This window comes from Spinacia oleracea, chromosome 3 (assembly GCF_020520425.1).
Source record: "Spinacia oleracea cultivar Varoflay chromosome 3, BTI_SOV_V1, whole genome shotgun sequence".
Taxonomy (NCBI): Eukaryota; Viridiplantae; Streptophyta; class Magnoliopsida; order Caryophyllales; family Amaranthaceae; genus Spinacia; species Spinacia oleracea.
The window spans coordinates 53,370,109-53,391,448 of NC_079489.1; the positions used below are offsets into that span (position 1 = coordinate 53,370,109).

Here is a 21,340-nt window from a genome sequence, read left to right on the forward strand (position 1 = left end):
ACAGATTTTCATCTCTTACAGTAAAGTTTCATAGGTCTGTCCGATACTAGTCTTCCCAAAGTAAGTATCTATGCAAATGATTGCGACATTGCCATGTCCACATAGTTTAAGAAACAGAACTACTAGTCCTCTTGCATTCTAGTCGTCTAACGTTTTCTATGCGTCCATCTTTATAGAAAACTCCGACCAGGGACCATTTTCAACCTTTGACATTCAAGTTCACTTGATAGACATTTCTTAGTCACAGGACTGGTCCTGACAGTCTATCTTGAATATTTCGTCAAATTGAAGGAACTCATCATTTAATACTAAACCAAGATTAAATGGAATATGAAAATACATTTCATATATGATAAATTTTCAACCCCAATGTTTTACAACCATGGGCCTTAAACCCATTTTTAAAACAGTTCATGGAATTCAAAGCTATGCTTGATTTCCAGTGCTACAATGTGAGTGTTGCTTCTCACTTGTTGCATAGGTTTAGTTATCATGCTTTGCCAATCTTTTTTTTTTGGCAAATAAAAATTTTATAAACCAAAAGGAAAGAGCAACAGCTCAAAGATTACAAGCACCAGAACAACTGGAGCACTAGTTCCCCAACAGGAACAAAACAAAACCACCTAAACTAGAACCTGACAGCAACAGGCCTAATACAGCAACAAAGCAATGTCTGAATCTCTACATCTGCAAGCAACCTTAAACACAATTTCTTTAACAATTTGCTCAGCTGATTGAACATGACCAGCAAAGACTCTTTGATTCCTTTGAATCCACAGGCAATAAACTGCTTCAGCAAACCCAGCAAGGAGAAGTTTGCTCACAGCAGTACATTTTTTACTCATTCTCATAGCAAATTGGAGCTCCTGATCAAAAGCTTGGCTGCTCCTATTGATAATCAGAATCTGTAGGAATTTCTGCCAGACTTGTCTAGCATAAGAACACTGAAAGAACAAGTGCTGCACTGATTCTGGATCAACACCACATAAACTGCAAACACCATCAGTAGCTATGCCCCACTGCATGAGTCTGTCTTTGGTAGAAAGCCTCCCATGAACAGCAAGCCACAAAATGAAAAGACTTTTAGGGCTAGAAAAGTTATTGCTTTGCCAATCTTAATATCCTTTACATCGAATGTTCTTCGAGATAGATGATAAGATCTTTTGAGTATGTTCATTTTGTGATCTAGTCTTTTCTTGCTTCAAGAGTGGTTCTACGCATTTTTCAATGAAGAACCATCAAGCCAGCAGACATGTGATCTACCCAAGTTCGGTGAAGAACTCTTTAACATAAACAACCCTGTTTTATTGCTTCTTAGGCAATAAGTACTTTTACTTCAAATTTATAGGTTGCTAGTGATGCTTTGTTTGGAATTACTTATCCAAGCAGTTCACAAATATGTGGAAGACTTTCCATCTGTATCTCAGAACATAGAAATTGATATTTAATTTCCCACGCAACAACTCATGGTCTCCAATCCATGTTGCCATTTCAAAACACGATGCTCTTTAGCTCGTCCTTGTCAATGGTTAACTCCAAAGGAATCTTGCTTGATCCTCTGCCAGTGTTTATGCGTGTAGCATCAATATTTTGCATATCTTTATTTCCTTGAATCAAGAACTATTCCTATGTACTTTTCAAGTACCATAAGTATTCTTGATCTCAATCTAGTTGATCTTCACTTAGATCAATAGAGATTGGTATATGTTCGTTATGCCTAAAGCCATACGATATATTTTTGGCGATCCTCATATTATATCATACATGATAAATTCTTTTGCAGAATTATTCTCAATTGAATTCTATTCATGTAACTTTAGCTCATTCAATTTCAGTAGATACTGAATCCAGCTAAATTCTTTGACATATAATATAGGTTTAAGAATCTCATTTAGACTCTTTGATGTTTAACTTAGTAAATGCTTATACATAGTTCAAACATCCTTTACTTAGATTTATTCATATGGGTCGAATATCTCCAATGGAGTCCTTCGTGTTTGATTTAGTAAATTCCATTACTTAATCTAAAACAATATTATAAGACCTTTGTTACCAGATCTTAATACCCAGTATGTACTAAGTTTCTCCATGGTCCGTCATTGATGAATAATTTCAAATCTAAGTCATTAGTATTTGAATGTTATTTCACAATAGAGAGATATGTGTGTGATACACATAGGACCAATTAAGTTTTTATGTACTCCCACTAAACTTCTTATATATCTATAAGAATCATGTACATTTTATGAAACTAAAATACTTATTAGCTTCACTAAAATACAATTCCAATTCCCAATTGCTTGCTTAAATCTGTGCTCAGATTTCATAAGCTAGCTTTCCTTTTCAAACATTTATTTGGATCCACAAAAATCCTATGACATGCCATGTACATAGTTTCTTCCAACATTTGATTGAGGAATACGTTTTGTCATCCAGTTGCCATATGTACCAATATGCAATCATTGCTTGAATTATAGACTTGAGCATTACGATTATGCATGAGGTTTCAACACAATCCATGCCATGAATTTGCTTGTAACCTTTAGCAACTGATCTAGCTTTGTGTGTGAACACAATTCCATGTTTGATGGTTTTTATCCTTAAAACAAACTTGCAACCAATAGGTGTGAAACTATTCTTGCAAATCAACAAAATTTCAATTTTGTCATCAAAACATTGAGTATGTTTTATGGCCTCTAACCATCTAAAACATTTGAGTCTATATATGGCCTCTAACCATTTTAGGGAATCTATATTTCGTCATAGCTTTCTTATAAGTCACAAACTCATTAATCTACATGATAATAGTTTGAATGCAAGTTGTAGGTTTCTTCACTATCTAATAGAAGAATCTCATAGTTTCATTGACCTGAACTCTATGTTTCTTCACTATCTAATAGAAGAATCTCATAGTTTCAGTGACTTGAGCACTATGCCTATTTGGGTATAGAACTTCAAACAATAGAATATCAACAGCCACTTGAAAGTCCTTTGAATATTCTGTTCTCCTTGAAGCACGTATTTGTAAAGTCTTCTAAGAGATGTCTATTCTTTAAAGCCAATGCTTAAGTCCTTAAAGAATAAGTTCGGGTTTTCTGAAGCACTTCGAAAAGCCTCCGGAATGTCCGTTTATGTTTGTTGTTCGCCTCGAAGACCTTCGAGGTCTATTTTCTCCCACTTGTCATTTTGGAAACGAATCTCCAAAAGGACATTATTTCGAGCAAACAAATATTATGTTCTCAAAAATTCGTGGTAGAAACAATACCCTTGTGTCTCATTTGAATAAATCACAATGAAACATATATCTATACTTGGGCCTTAGTTTGTCGAATGAAAAACACTAAGCTCCCACTGAGTTTAGAAACTCTCTAGATATATATTATGAAAAGATATTCTGAAATTACTTTTCAATAGCTTTGACGAATTTGGTTTAGTTTGGTGGTAGTTGAGCATTTTGTTTTAGAAATTATAGGAAAAGTCTTTATGATCCATCATTGATCGAATCAAGTACTAATCGACTTCGATCATTCCAACTTAGATATGCCATATCTTATGGAGCTAGATTGTGAATTATACTACACACAATCATTGATGATCATTCTTGACTTAAGTAATCATCAACATGATTTCTTGCCAAGTGGATCTTATACTTCTGAATCTTTGAACTAGCCAAACAGATTCGAGTTTATATCACTTTGAGTAAATAAACCTATATTCACTCAGATCCATGTGAAATAATAAAGTCATAAAATCTTTCTTTAGCTTTGAACTCTATTGTCTAGGCGTTCTAACAATAGTTCATATCTTTTGTTACTTTCAACAAGTAAGACTAGTTGTCTTAAATTGATCTAGAAATCAATCAACTTTCAAAAGTCCATCAAAATAGATCTTTTGAATGTTAACTTGTTGATATGGTCTAAGCAACAATGCTAAAGGTTAGTGGAACTCAAATCAAGAGATTGATTTGAACCTAGTAAAGTTTTATTGTTAAAGATTTGTTTGTTTTAATCAAGCATATTGACTCAACCCGTAAATGACCATTTCATTCATATAAACAAACAAACAAACAAGCATTGTTTTTGTTCTTCTGAATGTGAGTCTTTCTGTGTTTAAAAACAGAAATTTAGGTATGTTGATTATGGAACAATATAGCCATTAAGTTCCAGCCTTGAAAGGACTTAAAAACAAACTAGATGACCCTACAACTAATGTAGCATTTCCATGCTTCATTTCCCACTTGTAGGCCATTAGTGTAGCCTAGCTTCCATTGTTTGAGTTATTACCGAAGTAAGAACCTCAAGCGGTATATGATACCAAGGAAGTTTGATTGCTAGGTCACTTCTCTTTAAATATAAACTTATAGGTAGTAACGGAATCGTAAATTCTTTCATTTGTTCCTTTGTTTTCCTATTTCTTGTACCTTTTCTAATAGCTTTAAGAATTGAATTCTTTAGTGTTGACTTTTATACTTTGTTTAGACATGTCCAATGTCACTCCAACAAAGTTCTTACCATTTATGTTGAATATTCTGTTTCAACTAGATGATCTTACCAGAAGCTTCTAAAGTTCTCTAAGCATCTATCTATTCGAATGTCTAGGGACTAGACTCATTCGAGAATTAAATGGACAAAGATATTAGGTTGTTAACCATTGGTAAAGCTGAGCGTTTAAACTCAATGCTTTATGATCTCAAAACTACATTGTATTTTGAATTCACAAGCACCAATCGGTTTGCCATTCGACTTTCATATTCGAAAACAACCATAAAAGTCGCTAAAAGAAACGTACATTTAAATTCCTCATTTTCTCTCATTTCCGTGAATCGTTCTTGGATTCACTACCAATCGAGGAAATTTACTGTTACCTTTCTAAAAGGATTTATTGCAGTGCAAGATATTTAATTATAAACAATAATCAAAACATTCATTGAAGCATGCAAAGTCTAAACATTTATCATGAATAATAACTTGAAAATGAAAGCAATCATGAAATTTAAACAAGTCATTAGCATTTTATTCGAATTATGTGTTCCGGCAGGTGTGAATAAAATGATTCCAAGACCCTAAAACCATTGAAGAATTAAGCACAGTTTGTCGACTCAATTCTAAAACATTTTAGGTAAGCAAAAGTCTTTTCCTAATAGTCTAGAAACTACTCTTGGTTGATAGGTACGTCTAAGAACTTATTAGGTAAACCTATCGATTTTGCCACGACATAAAAGGACTCCTTACTTATATCGTTGAGTTTCACCAAAACTAACATGTACTCACAATTATTTTTGTACCTTGCCCCTTTATGACCAATAAGTAACACCTCGCTGAGCGAAAACTATTACTAGATTGATGTAAAGGATATCCAAGCAAGTGTATATTTTGGCATGGCACCTTTTAACTCAATTTTTAAGTTTGGAACTTAAGGCTCTTACTATGTTGGTTAGATTTTAAGTGAACTAAAATCCTTAATCATGCAACATAATCAAGCCACAAACTCATGCATAATTAAGACATATTTAAAGCAATACATAACTTAAAGCATGCATAAGATAAATGTGATCTAGTATGGCCCGACTTCATCTTGAAGCTTCAACTTCAAAGTCCGTCTCGAAAATCTCTGTGGGAGGCACCATTTTCTTCAAATAGGATAAGCTATAATTAAACTAATTACAACTATTTGATGGTACGCAGACCATATTTGAATTGAAAAACAATTTTGGTACTTTAGACCAATTACATTCAAATTAATGGTACGCAGACCATATTTTCTATCCTATTTGGGCCATACTAGTCACTTCATAACCTGCAAAACAGTACATTTACAATATATACCATTCACCCATTCATTATCATGAATGGCCCACATAGCTGATTAGTAAAACACATTATGCATCACATAAACAATTGCAGCAATTAATCAAGGGCACCAATAATCTACAAATTATTCAGTCCTTATTAATTCTAATCAAGTTGTTTTAACCTTAAGGATTTGTAGACCTAATTAAGAGTTTATGACTAAAAGGGCTCCCACTTAAACCAATAAATTCATATGCTTTACTAATTTTAAACATAAAAATGTATTTCTAGTCTAACCGGAAACATACAAATTTAATTAAACTTTAATGCTCTTATAAATTTATAATTGAATCCACATATTTAATTTATTTTCAGTCGTATTTAAATTAATTCATGATTTTAATTTTAGTAAAATAATTAGAATAAATGAAATTTATTATAATTACAATATTCAAAATTAAAATCCAAGAAAATAATTTAAATTATTAATTTTAAAATTAATTAAAATTACGTAAACTGAAAATTTCAAATTAAAATTTTAAGAACGATCTAATCGTGACGCAACATCACCACGCAACGCACAGCCATAGGCCACACGCACGCAGCCATCGCTGGCCATGTGCACGCAGCCCATGCGCTGCGTCGCATCTGCTGCTGCATTCCATCGCAAGGCATCCGAGGAACGCATGACCTCTGGCTCGCTACGCGCCTGCCCTTGTCGCACGCGAGCTTGCGCTAATCGCACGAGGCAGTAGCATGCGAGCAGGCGCTCGCTGCGCGCGAGCGATCGATGCTGGGCGTAGCGCTCGTGGCACGCGAGCTTGCGCTCGCTGCGCGCGAGGCAGTGCGCGCTGTGGCGCAGCTCGCTTGCTGCCCACACGCGACTGCTCGTGCCTTGCTTTCGCCCTTGCCCACTCGCCCATCGCACACAGCCCACGACACAAGGCAGGGATGCTGCCTTGTGCTCGTGCACCATGCCCTTGTGCGCTGCATTCGTACCGCATGGCCGACGAGCTCCCTTGCTCGTCGTCGCATGCCCGCACTATACAACACCCCTGAAGGGTAGCACGTAGCGTCCATTGCTTTGTGCGTGCAAGTTTTATGAGCGAGTCGCATAAAAATTTAAAATTTTTTATTCAAAATTAATGACAAATAAATAAAACATATTAATTTCATAATTTTAGGGCGAAAAATCGAAAATTTATTAATTAATTAATTTCCGATCGATCATGGATTCAAATCTAGGTCATAAAAATTTAAAATTTAACACAAATTTACAATTTTTATGGTGGTTTTTAATCATAGGTATCTAATTAAATTATTAATTAATTATGAAAATCAAATCAATTCTAAATTATTCGAATTTCAACAAATCAATCATAATTACAAATTAGATTGCATAATTAACAAGGCTAGGTATTCAAACTTGTTAAACATATACAGTAGGTCAATCAAAAATTCAAGATTTATCAACAAGAATCGCAAATATTTAATTTAACATCTTAAATTTACAAAATTTTGCGTTCGAAAAACTAAAACCTCCGAAAAGTCATAGTTAGGCTTCGAATTTGAGAATTCTGGGTTCGGCCGAAAAATACTAGTTTTGTCAAAATTTTAGAATGCCTTTTACATGCGGAATTGACACAAAAATCACTCGCTTTGGATGAGTAACGAAGAAACTGCCGAAAAACTGCGTACATATAATTACATAAACGCAATTTGCAATTAATTAACAATTACGAAAATTAATCACCCCTTTTAATTCTTGCAAATTTGTAATATTTAACCATGTTTATGCAATTTAGATTATGAAAATAATAAGAGGCTCGTGATACCACTGTTAGGTTATGATACATATGACAATTCATAAATCATGCGGAAAAACCATAAAGCCAGGAAAGCATATTATTTACACATAATCATTTAGCATAGAATAGATGCATACATGTTGTAGCGTGCCTTCCCTAGCTGCGCCCGAACCGAACAAGAACAAGTCTTTAGGACTCCAAATGTCGTCCCTCCGTAGATAGTCCACAGTACGTCCGGATCCGCCTCAAGTTAGACCAACTAGAATCTCCCTTAAGGTGCTTAGGAATTTTCGGCTATGTGTTTGCAAGTGTATGGCTGATTTTTCTTTCAAAAACTTACCCGTTGAATACTTCAATCGTCCCTATAAATTGTGACCCTAGGCACCTATTTATAGGGGTATGGAAAAGGAATTGTAATCCTACTAGGATGTGGATTTGCTAGTTAGAATCTTATTAGGACTCTAAATAACAAAATCAATCTATTAGGATTAGGATTTAATCTTTGCACGAATTCTAATAGGATTAGGATTCCCGCACAAGCGTTGCACGAGCCGTGCACCCGCGCAAGCCTTGCGGCCCACGCCAGGCGCACATCGCTCAGCCCACGCTGTTGTGCTCTCGCGCGCGCGCGCCCTTGGCTGGGCCTGGCCTTGCGCTTGGCCTGGTCGAGGCGTGCGTTGGTGCGTGCGGCTCGCTGGACGATGGCCTGGCTTCGTGCTGGGCCTTCGTCTAGCGGGCCTCGTCCGATGCTAATTCGTACGATACGCTTCCGATTAAATTCCTGATTCCGGAATTCATTTCCGATACGAACAATATTTAATATTTCCGATTACGGAATTAATTTCCGTTTCGAACAAATATTTAATATTTCCGTTTCCGGAATTATTTTCCGATTCCAATAATATTTCCGATTCTGATAATATTTCCGTTTCCGGCAATATTTCCGATTCTGGCAATATTTCCATTTCCGATAATATTTTCCGATACGTACCATGTTTCCGTTTCCGGCAACATCTACGACTTGGATAATATTTATATTTCCAATACGATCCATATTTCCGTTTCCGGCAATATCATCGTTTCCGGAGTATTCATTTCTTGCTTGTGACGATCTCAGCTCCCACTGAAACCAAGATCCGTCGATTCCGAATATCCATAGATAGAGTATTTAATGCCATTAAATACTTGATCCATTTACGTATTATTTGTGTGACCCTACGGGTTCAGTCAAGAGTAAGCTGTGGATTAATATCATTAATTCCACTTGAACTGAAGCGGCCTCTAGCTAGGCATTCAACTCACTTGATCTCACTGAATTATTAACTTGTTAATTAATACTGAACCGTATTTATTAGACTTAACATAGAATGCATACTTGGACCAAGGACATTATTTCCTTCAATTGCCATGTCCACATAGTTCAAGAAACAGAACTACTAGTCATCTTGCATTCTAGTCGTCTAACGTTTTCTATGCGTCCAATTTTATAGAAAACTCCGACTAGGGACCATTTTCAACTTTTGACATTCAAGTTCACTTGATAGAGATTTCTTAGTCACAGGACTGGTCCTGACAATCTATCTTGAATATATCGTCAAATTGAAGGGACTTATCATTTAATAAACCACAAATTAAATGGAAAAATGAATTCTATTGATTTATTGTGAATGATTAACCAATAATGTTTTACAAAGATTTAAACTCTAAAACTTTAAAACATTAAATAAGGACATCAAAGCCATTCTCCAATATGCTTGATTCCCATGGCTGCTGTGAGGGGGTCGAAAAAGCACGAGGCTATTGCGTGACCTCGTCCCTCGTGGGTGTGACGCTTCTTTTTGTCAAATCAAGTGTAATTTGATTTCCTATGAGTTTACACCCAATTGAATAGTAATATAGGAGTCGCCATTCAGTTTTTAACGACAATGAGAAAAACTGACAAAACCCGGTTATCGTGACATAAAGGGAGTGCAATTATGTTTGACCACGACGGCCATAGGTTCCCTTGTGATCCCTGGTGGTGGGGATCGCTCAACGTACACCCGCAGGGTAGAGATTGAGGGTTCGGGGGACTATAACTACCGAGAGGAGTACTCGCTCTTTGATAACTCTAGAGGCAGGATATCCTTACTAGCTCAGCATAAATAATTGAAGGGACATGCGTTAACTATTAAACTAATCTGAGTTGATTTTATCAATATGCAACATATAGTACTAGATCGAACGCAATTATCTGATTTAGATTATTTTAAGGGACCTAGCATGATAATCCAATTTCCCAAAAATATCAAATTTATTAAGCGTGATCGAACAATCAGATTTTAGTTAGTTTAACAGTTCATAAAAGGGCGAGGAAAGCAATTAAACCATGGAAAAGGGACACATTACGACGCACCCTTGAGAGGTGCGTCACGGTTCTCAGAAAACTAACCACTTTGACTTTGCTATTTCTCCTTTTATTTAACGAATCTCAAATTATGGGACAGGATACGTTCTGTTCGATTTATGGATCGATTGCGACAGAACGCATGATCAGTTTTGCAGCGTGAGGCTTAGGCTTAGGGGTTCAGAGTAGATACTCAGAATATAATTGTGTGTTGTGTTCTTTTCACGTCGAACTTAAGGGTCTATTTATAGGAAAGAGTTCGTGGAAAGATAGAATTGCAGAACCCTAATCCACGAGGAATTAGGAAAAAACACGTACCCGGTATTTTCAGCGCCCAGAGCCAGGCGTTGAAAATAGGATCTGGGCTGTTTTTCTTAGTCAGATTCGGATTCCTAGAATCCGGAGTATTTGAGATTTAATTGAGTCCTTTAGTGCGTATTAACCTTGTGACGGGATGCGTCTGGGCCCGTTACGAACTCTAGGCTCGTTAGGATTTTAATTAATACGTGACTCTTACTTTCGAATCATATTAGGAATAGGATTCTCTCGCAATGTCTATCTCATTTAGGATTTATGTTGCAGTGCAACACCTAATTCTGACAGGTTTCTATCTTTTATGACTTGCCACTTTTAACAACTACCCATTACGGTAGTTACTATTTTTAGCAGGTTTCCATAAATAGCAGGTTTCTATAAATAGCAGGTTTTGGGTGAAATGAAAAGGGGAATTGAGATTCGTTATTTTATAGGAGATGCGTTGTCAAGTGGAGATTTACGTTTTCATCATCGAACCTTCCCTTTCGGGAATAGGGACAAAAGTAGGTGTCTACAGTTAGCCCCCACTTTGACTGAGTCTTGGAATAAGACGATGGTCAAAGTACTAGACGGAGTGCGTCACACAAGCCATGGTGACCTATTTTTGCGAGGGTCTCACGAGCCCCCGAGTGATAACATTTGACTTAAGGGTCATCACTTGGAGTGTCGACATATCCCTCACGTGTCATTGGGATTTGTCAACGGATAGTATAGAAACTTCCTCACTTTATCATTGGAAGGATCTAAAGAAGTGTAGAAAACTCCCTCACTTTGTCATTGGGAGTAGCTACAGATGTTTTCGAAATCAAAGCTATAAAGTGTAATTGGGCCTGGCCAAGCCCAACCACGAGGTAAAAATGTTTTTAAAGATTCTCATTTTCAAGGCTAGTTAAACGAGAAAACCCCCTTGCTTTTATGGGACGTAAAACGAAGGAAAATCCAGCACATCGTTCTTTTTTGGAAAAACGGAAAACCAATCACATCGTTCTTTTTTGGAAAAACGAAAAACCAATCCTTTAATTTTTGGAAAAAGGGAAAACCGATCACATAGTTCTTTTTTGGAAAAACGGAAAACCAATCCTTTAATTTTTGGAAAAAGGGAAAACCGATAAAGGTTATCGCTGCAGTGACTAAGGACCTGCGCGGTTAGTGACGCAGACCCCGCCGGCTAAAGATGGCGAGCCTGTCCGCTAAGGGTGGACACCCCGTCCGATAGAAGTGGACGAATCTGTTTTTTAAATTTGAAGATAAGGACCTACTAGGTTTGTGACGTAGACCCCGCCGGCTAAAGATGGCGAGCCTATTTTGAATTTGAAGACTTTATTTTTCGAAAACTGAGGACCTGCGCGGCTAGTGACGCAGACCCCGCCCGTTGAAGGTGGGCGAGCCCATTTTGAATTTCTTACTTTCTTTCCATTTTGCCTATGTAGAAGGGCTTTTGTGATTACAACCTGTTGGTGGGTCGTAATAGTTCCCGATTAGGTGTGTCCTACAAGTGGGCCCACACTGAGTATATTTCTGTTAACGATTTTTTTTGAAATACCGTCTTTATTTTTTTTTATTTTTTTTTTGAGATTATCCAAACACGGGACTTGTGTATAGCGCAGCCCGGGAATGTGATTTTGATTGCGCGCTCCCTGTTGGAGTATACTTTTTGCGAGCTCGGGCTTTGGTGGTCATTTTTCGCATGCTTCATAACGTTTTTTAATCATGTTTGGGGTGGAGCTCGTATGTGCGAGCGACTCTTTCATAGTGGTGTGCTACTTTGGCGAAGTCATGGGGTGCGACTTCAGTCTTCGGGCGACAAGGTTTAATATCATTCGGTTTAGCTTGGCGCGATTTAATCCTTTGACAGACAAACATTTTTTATTTTTGAGAAACCAACGACTTAACAACATTTTTTGGTGTTTCGAAGAATGACCTTGATATTTTTTTGTTTTGAAAAATGTACATATATGTTTCTTGAGACAAGTCTAAGTTTCGACCAAGTTTTACCATTCATTTTTGCTATTTGGGAGCTTAAAGGTGCTTTTGGGCTTGATCTTAATTGTACATAGGGCCTCGTGTCTAGCAACATGGTTTTAAGTCTTTTCCTGCTCCGCGTTTTGTGAAATCTGGGCCTTGGGCTGCATTTTCGGCGCCCAAGGCTGGGCGTTAAATATTTCGGCGCCCAGCTTCGGGCGCTGAAAGTTCTTTGCTGGCTAATTTTGACTTTCGGATTTCTTAACGCGTTTCCGAATGGGATCTGGATGTCACTTGATGCGTTCAGCTATATATAGGGGCTAGATACGTCCCTATTTTCCATCACTCTCAATTTCCTTTTTTCTTTGCTGTGTTTTAATTACTCCTTGCTTTTGTCATGTCGATTCCCACTTTCTCACTCCAACGGGCTGTTAGGCGTTGGCTCCGGGCCCTTAATCCTACAGAAAAGGCTTTATTGAAAGAATACCTCTTAGAGGCACTTTTAGGCTTACAACAAATTAACATTGACTATAATTTTCTGCACGCAGCCCTAGGCTTTTGGGACTCCGATCATCATGTTTTTGTCTTTTGGAGCAACGAAATATGTCCTTTGCCAGATGAATTTGCTGCGATCCTTAGTTATCCTACTAATGCTACCCCTGCCACTCCTGGCACTATTGAAGAGAGTAAAACAACCATAGGGGCTTTCCTAGGACTAGATGCTAACATGCTTGCTGAAGTTGTTGTAGGTGATGAAGTTAATTTGGCAAAACTTGTAAAACATCACTTTAGACCTAGTAAGAATATGACCGAACAGAAATTGAATATTCGAGCCCTTGTATTTTGCTTGTTGAATCATTATTTGCTGTCGAATAACAATGGTGAGTTCGGTGACATAAGGTTGATCCCCTTGATTAGCCAGATGGAAAGTTGCTATTCTATTATGCCTTTGGTGGTTGCCGAGACTTTGCTGAGTGCGGATGAGCTGAAGAAGGACGCCAAATCTGAATATTTTAAGGGAAGCCCCCTATTACTGCAGGTAATCAAATTTTTTTTGCGCACGTATACGTTTTTTTTCATATATATTTTTTATTCGTCCTGCCTTGGGGCTGAGTTTCAGCTCCCAGGGCTGGGCGCTGGAATTTTTGGCGCCTGGTCCTGGGCGTTGAAACTGCGCCCCAGGAACCGTTTTCTTTTATTATTATTTTTTGATCGTACCCGTTTTTTGCAGATTTGGCTCGTGGAACGGCTTAGACTCTTGGAAGCTCCTGCCGATCCTAAACATTATCGCCCTATAGCCTTGGGTAACCGAAAATACTTGCACCAAGGCCAGGACGAGGCCGAATGGGCCTCCTTTTTTACTTATGGCATTTGTTCTATTAAGTGGGTGGTACCATGGTGGGGTTTGACTACTATGACGGGGGGTTCTGATGTATCAGTTTATGTTTCTTTGTTGGGGCTATCTCGGCCCATTTATATTTTCCCTTACCGAGTCATACGTCAATATGGTTTAAGGCAGACTATCCCCTTTTCTGATACGGTACCACCTAAGGTAGCGGCCTTTGCACAAGCACGGGTTCTAGCGTGGGCTAAGTATTATGATGGTCTCCCGCGTTGGGCCGTAGCTACAAATGGCTTTGTGGGTCTTTCTGAAAACTACAAGTTGTGGATGAGCTCCAATGATAAAGCTGTGAGGACCGAGGCTCGAAATGGGGAGCCGGCTGAGCTTTTGATACCTCGTATTCGTGTTAAGTATGAGGGTCCTGATTCTGCCAAACCTCGTACCTATGGTATTAAGACTGTGAAAGCTCATCCTGATCGAAAGCGAAAGGAAGTTCCTCCCCGTTCCAGTTTCAGGCCTAAAAAGATGCCTAACATGAAGGGGCCTGCTGTTGTTAAAAGGAATGCAAGCTCTCGCGGAGATCATCGCCGGAACAATGTATGGGTTAGGAAGGCTCAGCCGCCTGTAGAAACAGTGGCTAGTCTAGTTGATGATAATAATCCTTCTCCCACCATTGTCTGTGCCCTCGAGGCTGAGCGGGCTATAACTGAGAATGTTTCTGAAGCCTTGGCATCTTTGGAAGTTAGTGTCCAGGAGCCGGTTCTTATGGATTGATATTGGGGCAGCGCAGAAGACTGTGGGGGTGGATCCTGCGAACATTGCCCTCTACAAGACTTTATTTGATGATCCAGAAGAACTAGAGTAGTGTAGTTCTTGCTAGGGTGTAGTTGCCCTTTATTTATTTCAGTTGTGTTTGTTTTTTCATTCCTTAGCACTTTGTTTTCCTTCTTATTATTTTTCAATAAAGGCGTATTTTATTTATTTCATTTTCATTTTTTGTTTCTCCTTCTTTTTATATTTTTACATGTCTAACACTTTTTGCACAATTTATGTATGTTTGTTTTTTGATTGGACCGAATCCTTGGTAAGGATTGCCTACGTATCTTGTCAGAATCAGGTCGCGCGTAGTTCTGGCTAGAATAAGTTCTAGGATGCCAGATTTTAATAGATATGCCCTGAGGTGGTAGCATATAACTTAATCGGTCAAATGAGTGAAGTATTATCATTATTTTCGTCTGCCGATTTTTGTTTGCCGTAAGTCGCGTAAAAAAAATGAAATTCGACTACTTTTTGTATGGCTATATTTTTTGGTGAGCCTATTTGGATACGTGTTGTACCCCCCAAGTGTTCGTTATTTTTCCGTTATGTGCGGATAAAATGACGAGCACTTCTAAAAATTTAGGCAGGCAGAGAGTTTCAACGCCCAGGCTGGGGCGTCAAAGATTTCGGCGCCCAGCCCTGGGCGCTGAAAATGACTTAGGCGGTCGTTTTTTACGCTTTGCTTCACGTGTTCTTGCATTTATTTCTTTTTTCCCTTTTTTAGTGCTTTGATTTTGCTCGTTTTTAAAATCAATTTTGAGGCTAATTCGGAGGCTTTTTTGACTGTTAGCGTGAGATGCATTTTTGTCCGGATTAATTTTTTCTATCCGTGACTCGAAACGGATTTGAAAATGGAGTTAAGGTGTGGAAGATATGAAGATCTTTGTATAGGCTTTTTGGGTGGATTTAGGTGCGCGTTGTTAGTGAAGGGTATGATGGAATTATGTTTTATGAATCTGTTTTTTTTGGTAACATTTGCATTGTTTTGGATTTTGATTTCCTTTGATTTCTTTGGGTTGCATGGATTTATTCTTGTGATAACACTGGTTGACTTTTTTTGGGGATATGAATGGGATGGTGCGGTTTATTTTGTGGGTTTCGGGAACTGGTTCCCATGGCACTATTTCGAGACCGAATGGGCCTCGTTTGTTGGGCCTTAGAGTGGGCCGCCTCTTTATTTTTGTATTTTGCAAGTACACTTGGTGTTTACTTAGTGTTAGAATAAAATTTTAAGAGAAATATTACGCCTTTATTAATTTGGAAAGTAAGGAAAACACACTGAAATAAACTTGATCTGTATTCTAAGGGGCCTTAGGACCATCTAAAGTCTTTATTACTTTTTTACCAATCTAAAGAACAACTAGGCGCTTTTTACTACGGTGCTCTATGTGGCTCAAGCCTTGGGTTTAGTCTCGTAAAACTTTGGTCCTTCACCGGTACTCATCTTGAATTCTATTCCTTTTGCATTGACCCACTGATATGTCTTCACCCATCCGTTATCGATCTCTTCTAGTGTTGATGCAGGAGCAATTAACCGGGTTGGATCGAAACCTTCATCTTGTAAAGCTAGGGTAGTCGTCACAGTCTCGTCCTCCATGGGCCTCGATTCGTTAAACAATGTCCATAGAGCCTGGTCGTCCAATATTTCAGTTGTTTTAGTCTTGGTGAGGTGGGGTGCCTCATCCAAGGTGTGGCAGTCATGGAAGATTTCAAATCCTGGTTTTAGCAAGCCATCCTAAACGAAGGGTTCAGGGAAATCACAGCATGGGTGTCCTTCTCCTTCCCGAACGAACATCCCGTTAAGGGTTCTTTGATATGGGGAAAGGAGGGTGGTTTGTTTGGCATTGTTAAGGCGTAGCCTAGACAGGCGGTCAGCAATATCTTCCTCCGTTGGTTCATAGCCTAAGCCAAAGGGAGTAGATTTGTTGGGTAAAGGATGGAATGTGCATTCCTTCTTCCTTATGGCCAATGGGGTTCCAGGGAAATAACCTTGAGCCAACAGCATTCTAGGGATGACTCGGGATGCATGCGGGTCTAGGAATGCTGGATCATAATCTTCGATGAACTGGATTGTTTCTTCCATTTGAAACCCGTAAAGGTCGTCTGCAGTTTCGGCCGTTCCAACCATAGTACAACTGACGTCGAGAGGAGGGGCGCGGATTTCTAGTATTACCCCGTTATGGTTAAGTTTAACCATTTGGTGCAAGGTAGAAGCCACACCTCCTAAGTCATGGAGCCAAGGTCGCCCCAAGAGGAGGTTGAAAGTGGGCTTGATGTCAATTATTTGAAACTCCGTGGTGCGTGCCACAGGCCCGGTTTGTATGGTGAGGTTGATTTTTCCCAACACAGGCCTTCAGGAGTTATCATAAGCTCGTACCCCTTGTGTGGAGGTTTGGAAGTCATCATTTCCTACCCCCAAGCAATGGGCGGTTCGCAATGGGCAAACATTGACCGCCGAACCGTTATCTACGAGCGCTAGGGGGATGTTTTGTCCTTTGCATCCAACCACTAGATAAAGGGCTTTGTTGTGAGCACCCCCCTCTTTGGGCAAGTCTTTGTCAGTGAAAACTATGGCCTTTTCTCCGGCATCTCTCGTGACATGGCTAACCAGTGAGTCAGGTATCTGTAGGTACTGAGATGAGGTCGAGTGAGCAAATAAGCTTTTCGCGATGTTCCTTTGAAGTACACATGAGATCCCAGATGGTAATTTCGGCTTTGGTTCTTTTTAGTTGTTTCAAGAGAGGATTTTCAATCACTTCCGCGACGGTGGTGTGCCGTCCATTCTCAGGAGTTTTCCTAACTGGGATATCGTCCATAGGAGGTGGGCGAATATCCGGTTGGTATATCCTTCCGGATCGGGTGAGGTTGTCGACCTCGGGCTCCTGAGGGGTGGTGTTAATGAGAGCATACCCGGGCCAAGTTTCAGTAAAGAGGTCCTGGCCCGACACTTGAGATAGGTAAATATCTTCAGTATCATCATTCCACACACCGCACACTTCTCTCTCGATTCGATCCATAGGGACCATAGCGGGTGGTACACCTTGGGGCGTAATGTACACCGTAGGGTCGAAGTTGAAATTCTCTGGCTGGTCGAGAGAGATGTGACAAGAGCCGAGTGGGCTCTTGTTGTTGTTGGGTTTGCCAACGTTAGGGAGAGGTATCACTTCATCCTCTATCATGTCCTGGATCGTATGTTTTAGATTCCAGCAGTTTTCGGTGTCATGCCCATTTCCTTGATGGAATTTGCAGTAAGTACCTTCGACCCAATATTTTTTCTTGACAGGAGGGTCACGGGTGGGGCCTATAGGTCTCAACTTTCCTTGATTGGTTAGTCTTTCAAAGGGTTGTACCAAAGTCGACCCGAGTGGGGCAAACTTTCGGTCTCGGACCCATCTTCCAGGGCTTCTTCGGGCGGGAGTCTCCTCTACGGCATGGACTTCTTGGGCTTGGTATGTGTTGCCCCTGTTGTACGTATTGCTTTTGTATGCGGGTTTACTTTTTATTGTTTTTGCGAGGTCATCCTCGATCTTTATTCCCACATCATAAACTCTTTTGAAAGTGTCAAATCCCAGGTACCTAAGGTGCTGTCTGTAGGCCGGGTCCAGGTTGTCAATGAATTTTTGGACCAATTATGTTTCGGGAGGCCTATTGATTAGCTGGGCCGCCTGATCCCTCCATCTAGCAAAGTAGGTTGTGAAACCCTCATTTTTCTTTTGGAAGAGAACTTCCAGCTCGCGCATGGTGACTTGAAAATCCATGTTCGACGAGTATTGCTTGATGAAGACATTGACAAAGTCTTCCCAAGTGGGGAAGAGCTTAGGGTCCTGGTGATAGTACCATTTGACCGGCACAGGTTCCAAGGACAAAGGAAAGGCAGGTAAATACATGGACTTGTCCATGCCTTTCAAGTTCATGACATTCACAAAGCTCAATAGATGATCACCGGGATTATCCGTGGCTTTAAACTTTGGTAAGTCCGATGAACTAAAATTTTATGGTAGTTTGCCAGGAAAAGGTTCAGGATCGAGGAAGAAGTACTTGCTCCCCATGGTTTGCTGTAGGACCATTTTTTCAATCCTCTTCTCGTTATCGAGGTCGTTTTTGGCTTGCGCAGCCGCTAAGGCTTCATTTTCCATTTTCAGTTGGCCCATGAGTTGGGTCATTTGAGCCATCTGATCTTGCAATTCTTCGATGGACATGTTTGAGGGTGCGAATCGAGGTTGGGGAAGCGCAGATCCTTGAAATGAGGGATGACGGACGGAGCTTGGAGTCGCTAAACCTGGTGTTGGTGATGTATCTTTGAGGCGCACTAACCGTTGATTTCCTGATCGGCACCAAGTGGCAGGACCAGTCCTATGCATAAGATAAGCTAAAGTTTAGGTCCCAAAGTTTCAAGTATTACTTAGTCTAGACTTCGACTCTCTCTATTGGTTTTTCACTCTTTCTTTTGTTGGTACACTTTTCAGTTCTTTCTTTTGGTCATTCTTTGGATTTTCGAAACACTTGCCCGTGTGACATTCATAATTATTAGCATGTTCGGTTTTTAGTGTCGAGCATTGTCGTCGTAGGAGGCCTAACAACGACGCAAAGAGTTATTAATTTTTTACGAGTCGCTTTTGAAATCGAGTGCTTTTCTTACGCCCTCGTAGCAATTCTTTTTACGAACGTTTTTTTTGTGCTACGTATTTTCCTTTTGCGCGGGCACCGAGGCTGCTGCGCCTGACCAGAAGGTCAAGCAGCAACTTCAGCGCCCAGCGTAGGGCGTGAGAAATTCTGGCGCCCAGCCAGGGGCGTTGAAAATGCGTCCCTGGCTGGTTCTCGTTTTCTGTTTGCGTCTACTTTTGTTTACGCGACTTCAATTTTGTGTGCTTGCCTAATAACTTCCTTTACGCGTTGTGCAGCGTTTGTGGGATTCGTTACAGGCCATCCCGAGGGCCGCTTATTTTTGTGGCGATCGTTCGGGTTTGCGAAACACGTGTTTTGGTATAACTCTTTGGCAAATTGGTTTATGAATGTTTGGGCAATTTTTAAGGTCGTTGGTTTTTCTAGGACAGTTTGTCACACACAATCATATATTTCGCTACACATAACTAACATTCCATCATGAGGCAATAATAATATGTCATGTAGTTTATGATAGGCTTCTATAGGTAGTTATTTGCGCCTGGCTTGGTACCGATTCTATCTTAGATCCAACACATGCCCCGGTCGAGGTAGTGTCTTCAGCAGACGAATTTCGCTCAAGAGGCCAACCCGCAAGTGCAAGCCAAGGGGGCATGCAGGCGAGAGGACCTAATGGGCGAGCGATTGGGTTTGGGACGGGTGTACTACTAGCGAAAGTGCCGAGTGGACAACATTCGAAGCGTATGCACCCCCCGGTTGGCGATGGGTATCCTTAGTCCCAACTCCCAAGATGAAACACCAAGGGAGCCAAGATTCGTTATGCGGTTCTGTACGTTCACATTAATATGATGATTTTCAGGTCGTCCCAACTTGATTGGGAAATAAACGCGGGGTAGGATCGTTTCACCCTTCGGCTATTTTGACTACCTACAAGCACGAGTATTTCCTTCACTATCCCCAGTGGAGTCGCCACTGTGAGGGGGTCGAAAAAGCACGAGGCTATTGTGTGACCTCGTCCCTCGTGGGTGTGACGCTTCTTTTTGTCAAATCAAGTGTAATTGGATTTCCTGTGAGTTTACACCCAATTGACTAGTAATATAGGATTCGCCATTCAGTTTTTAACGACAATGAGAAAAACTGACAAAACCCGGTTATCGTGACATAAAGGGAGTGCAATTATGTTTGACCACGACGGCCATAGGTTCCCTTGTGATCCCTGGTGGTGGGGATCGCTCAACGTACACCCGCAGGGTAAAGATTGAGGGTTCGGGGGACTGTAACTACCGAGAGGAGTACTCGCTCTTCGATAACTCCAGAGGCAGGATATCCTTACTAGCTCAGCATAAATAATTGAAGGGACATGCGTTAAATATTAAACTAATCTGAGTTGATTTTATCAATATGCAACATATAGTACTAGATCGAACGCGATTATCTGATTTAGATTGTTTTAAGGGACCTAGCATGATAATCCAATTTCCCAAAAATATCATATTTATTAAGCGTGATCGAACAATCAGATTTTAGTTAGTTTAACAGTTCATAAAAGGGCGAGGAAAGCAATTAAACCATGGAAAAGGGACACATTACGACGCACCCTTGAGAGGTGCGTCACGGTTCTCAGAAAACTAACCACTTTGACTTTGCTATTTCTCCTTTTATTTAACGAATCTCAAATTATGGGACGGGATACGTTCTGTTCGATTTATGGATCGATTGTGACAGAACGCGTGATCAGTTTTGCAGCGTGAGGCTTAGGCTTAGGGGTTCAGAGTCAATACTCATAAAATAATTGTGTGTTGTGTGTTCTTTTCACGTCGAACTTAAGGGTCTATTTATTGGAAAGAGTTCGTGGAAAGATAGAATTGCAGAACCCTAATCCACGAGGAATTAGGAAAAAACACGTACCCGGTATTTTCAGCGCCCAGTCCTGGGCGCCGAAGATTTCGGCGCCCAGAGCCAGGCGTTGAAAATAGGATCTGGGCTGTTTTTCTTAGTCAGATTCGGATTCCTAGAATCCGGAGTATTTGAGATTTAATTGAGTCCTTTAGTGCGTATTAACCTTGTGACGGGATGCGTCTTGGCCCTTTACGAACTCTAGGCTCGTTAGGATTTTAATTAATACGTGACTCTTACTTTCAAATCATATTAGGAATAGGATTCTCTCGCAATGTCTATCTCATTTAGGATTTATGTTGGAGTGCAACACCTAATTCTGACAAGTTTCTATCTTTTATAACTTGCCACTTTTAACAACTACCCATTACGTTAGTTACTATTTTTAGCAGGTTTCCAT

The 21,340-nt window shown here is 39.9% G+C and overlaps 1 protein-coding gene across 1 annotated transcript in view; it reads right to left on the bottom strand.

The window, feature by feature from the left end:
- Positions 1-650: 650 nt before the first annotated feature.
- LOC130469696 (uncharacterized) overlaps positions 651-21,340 on the bottom strand; it is a 49,720-nt gene continuing 29,030 nt past the window's right edge. Inside the window, exon 3 of the mRNA XM_056839125.1 lies at positions 651-1,089. Within this exon, the coding sequence (XP_056695103.1) occupies positions 651-1,089 (439 nt within the window). The remainder of the gene's footprint in view (positions 1,090-21,340) is intronic.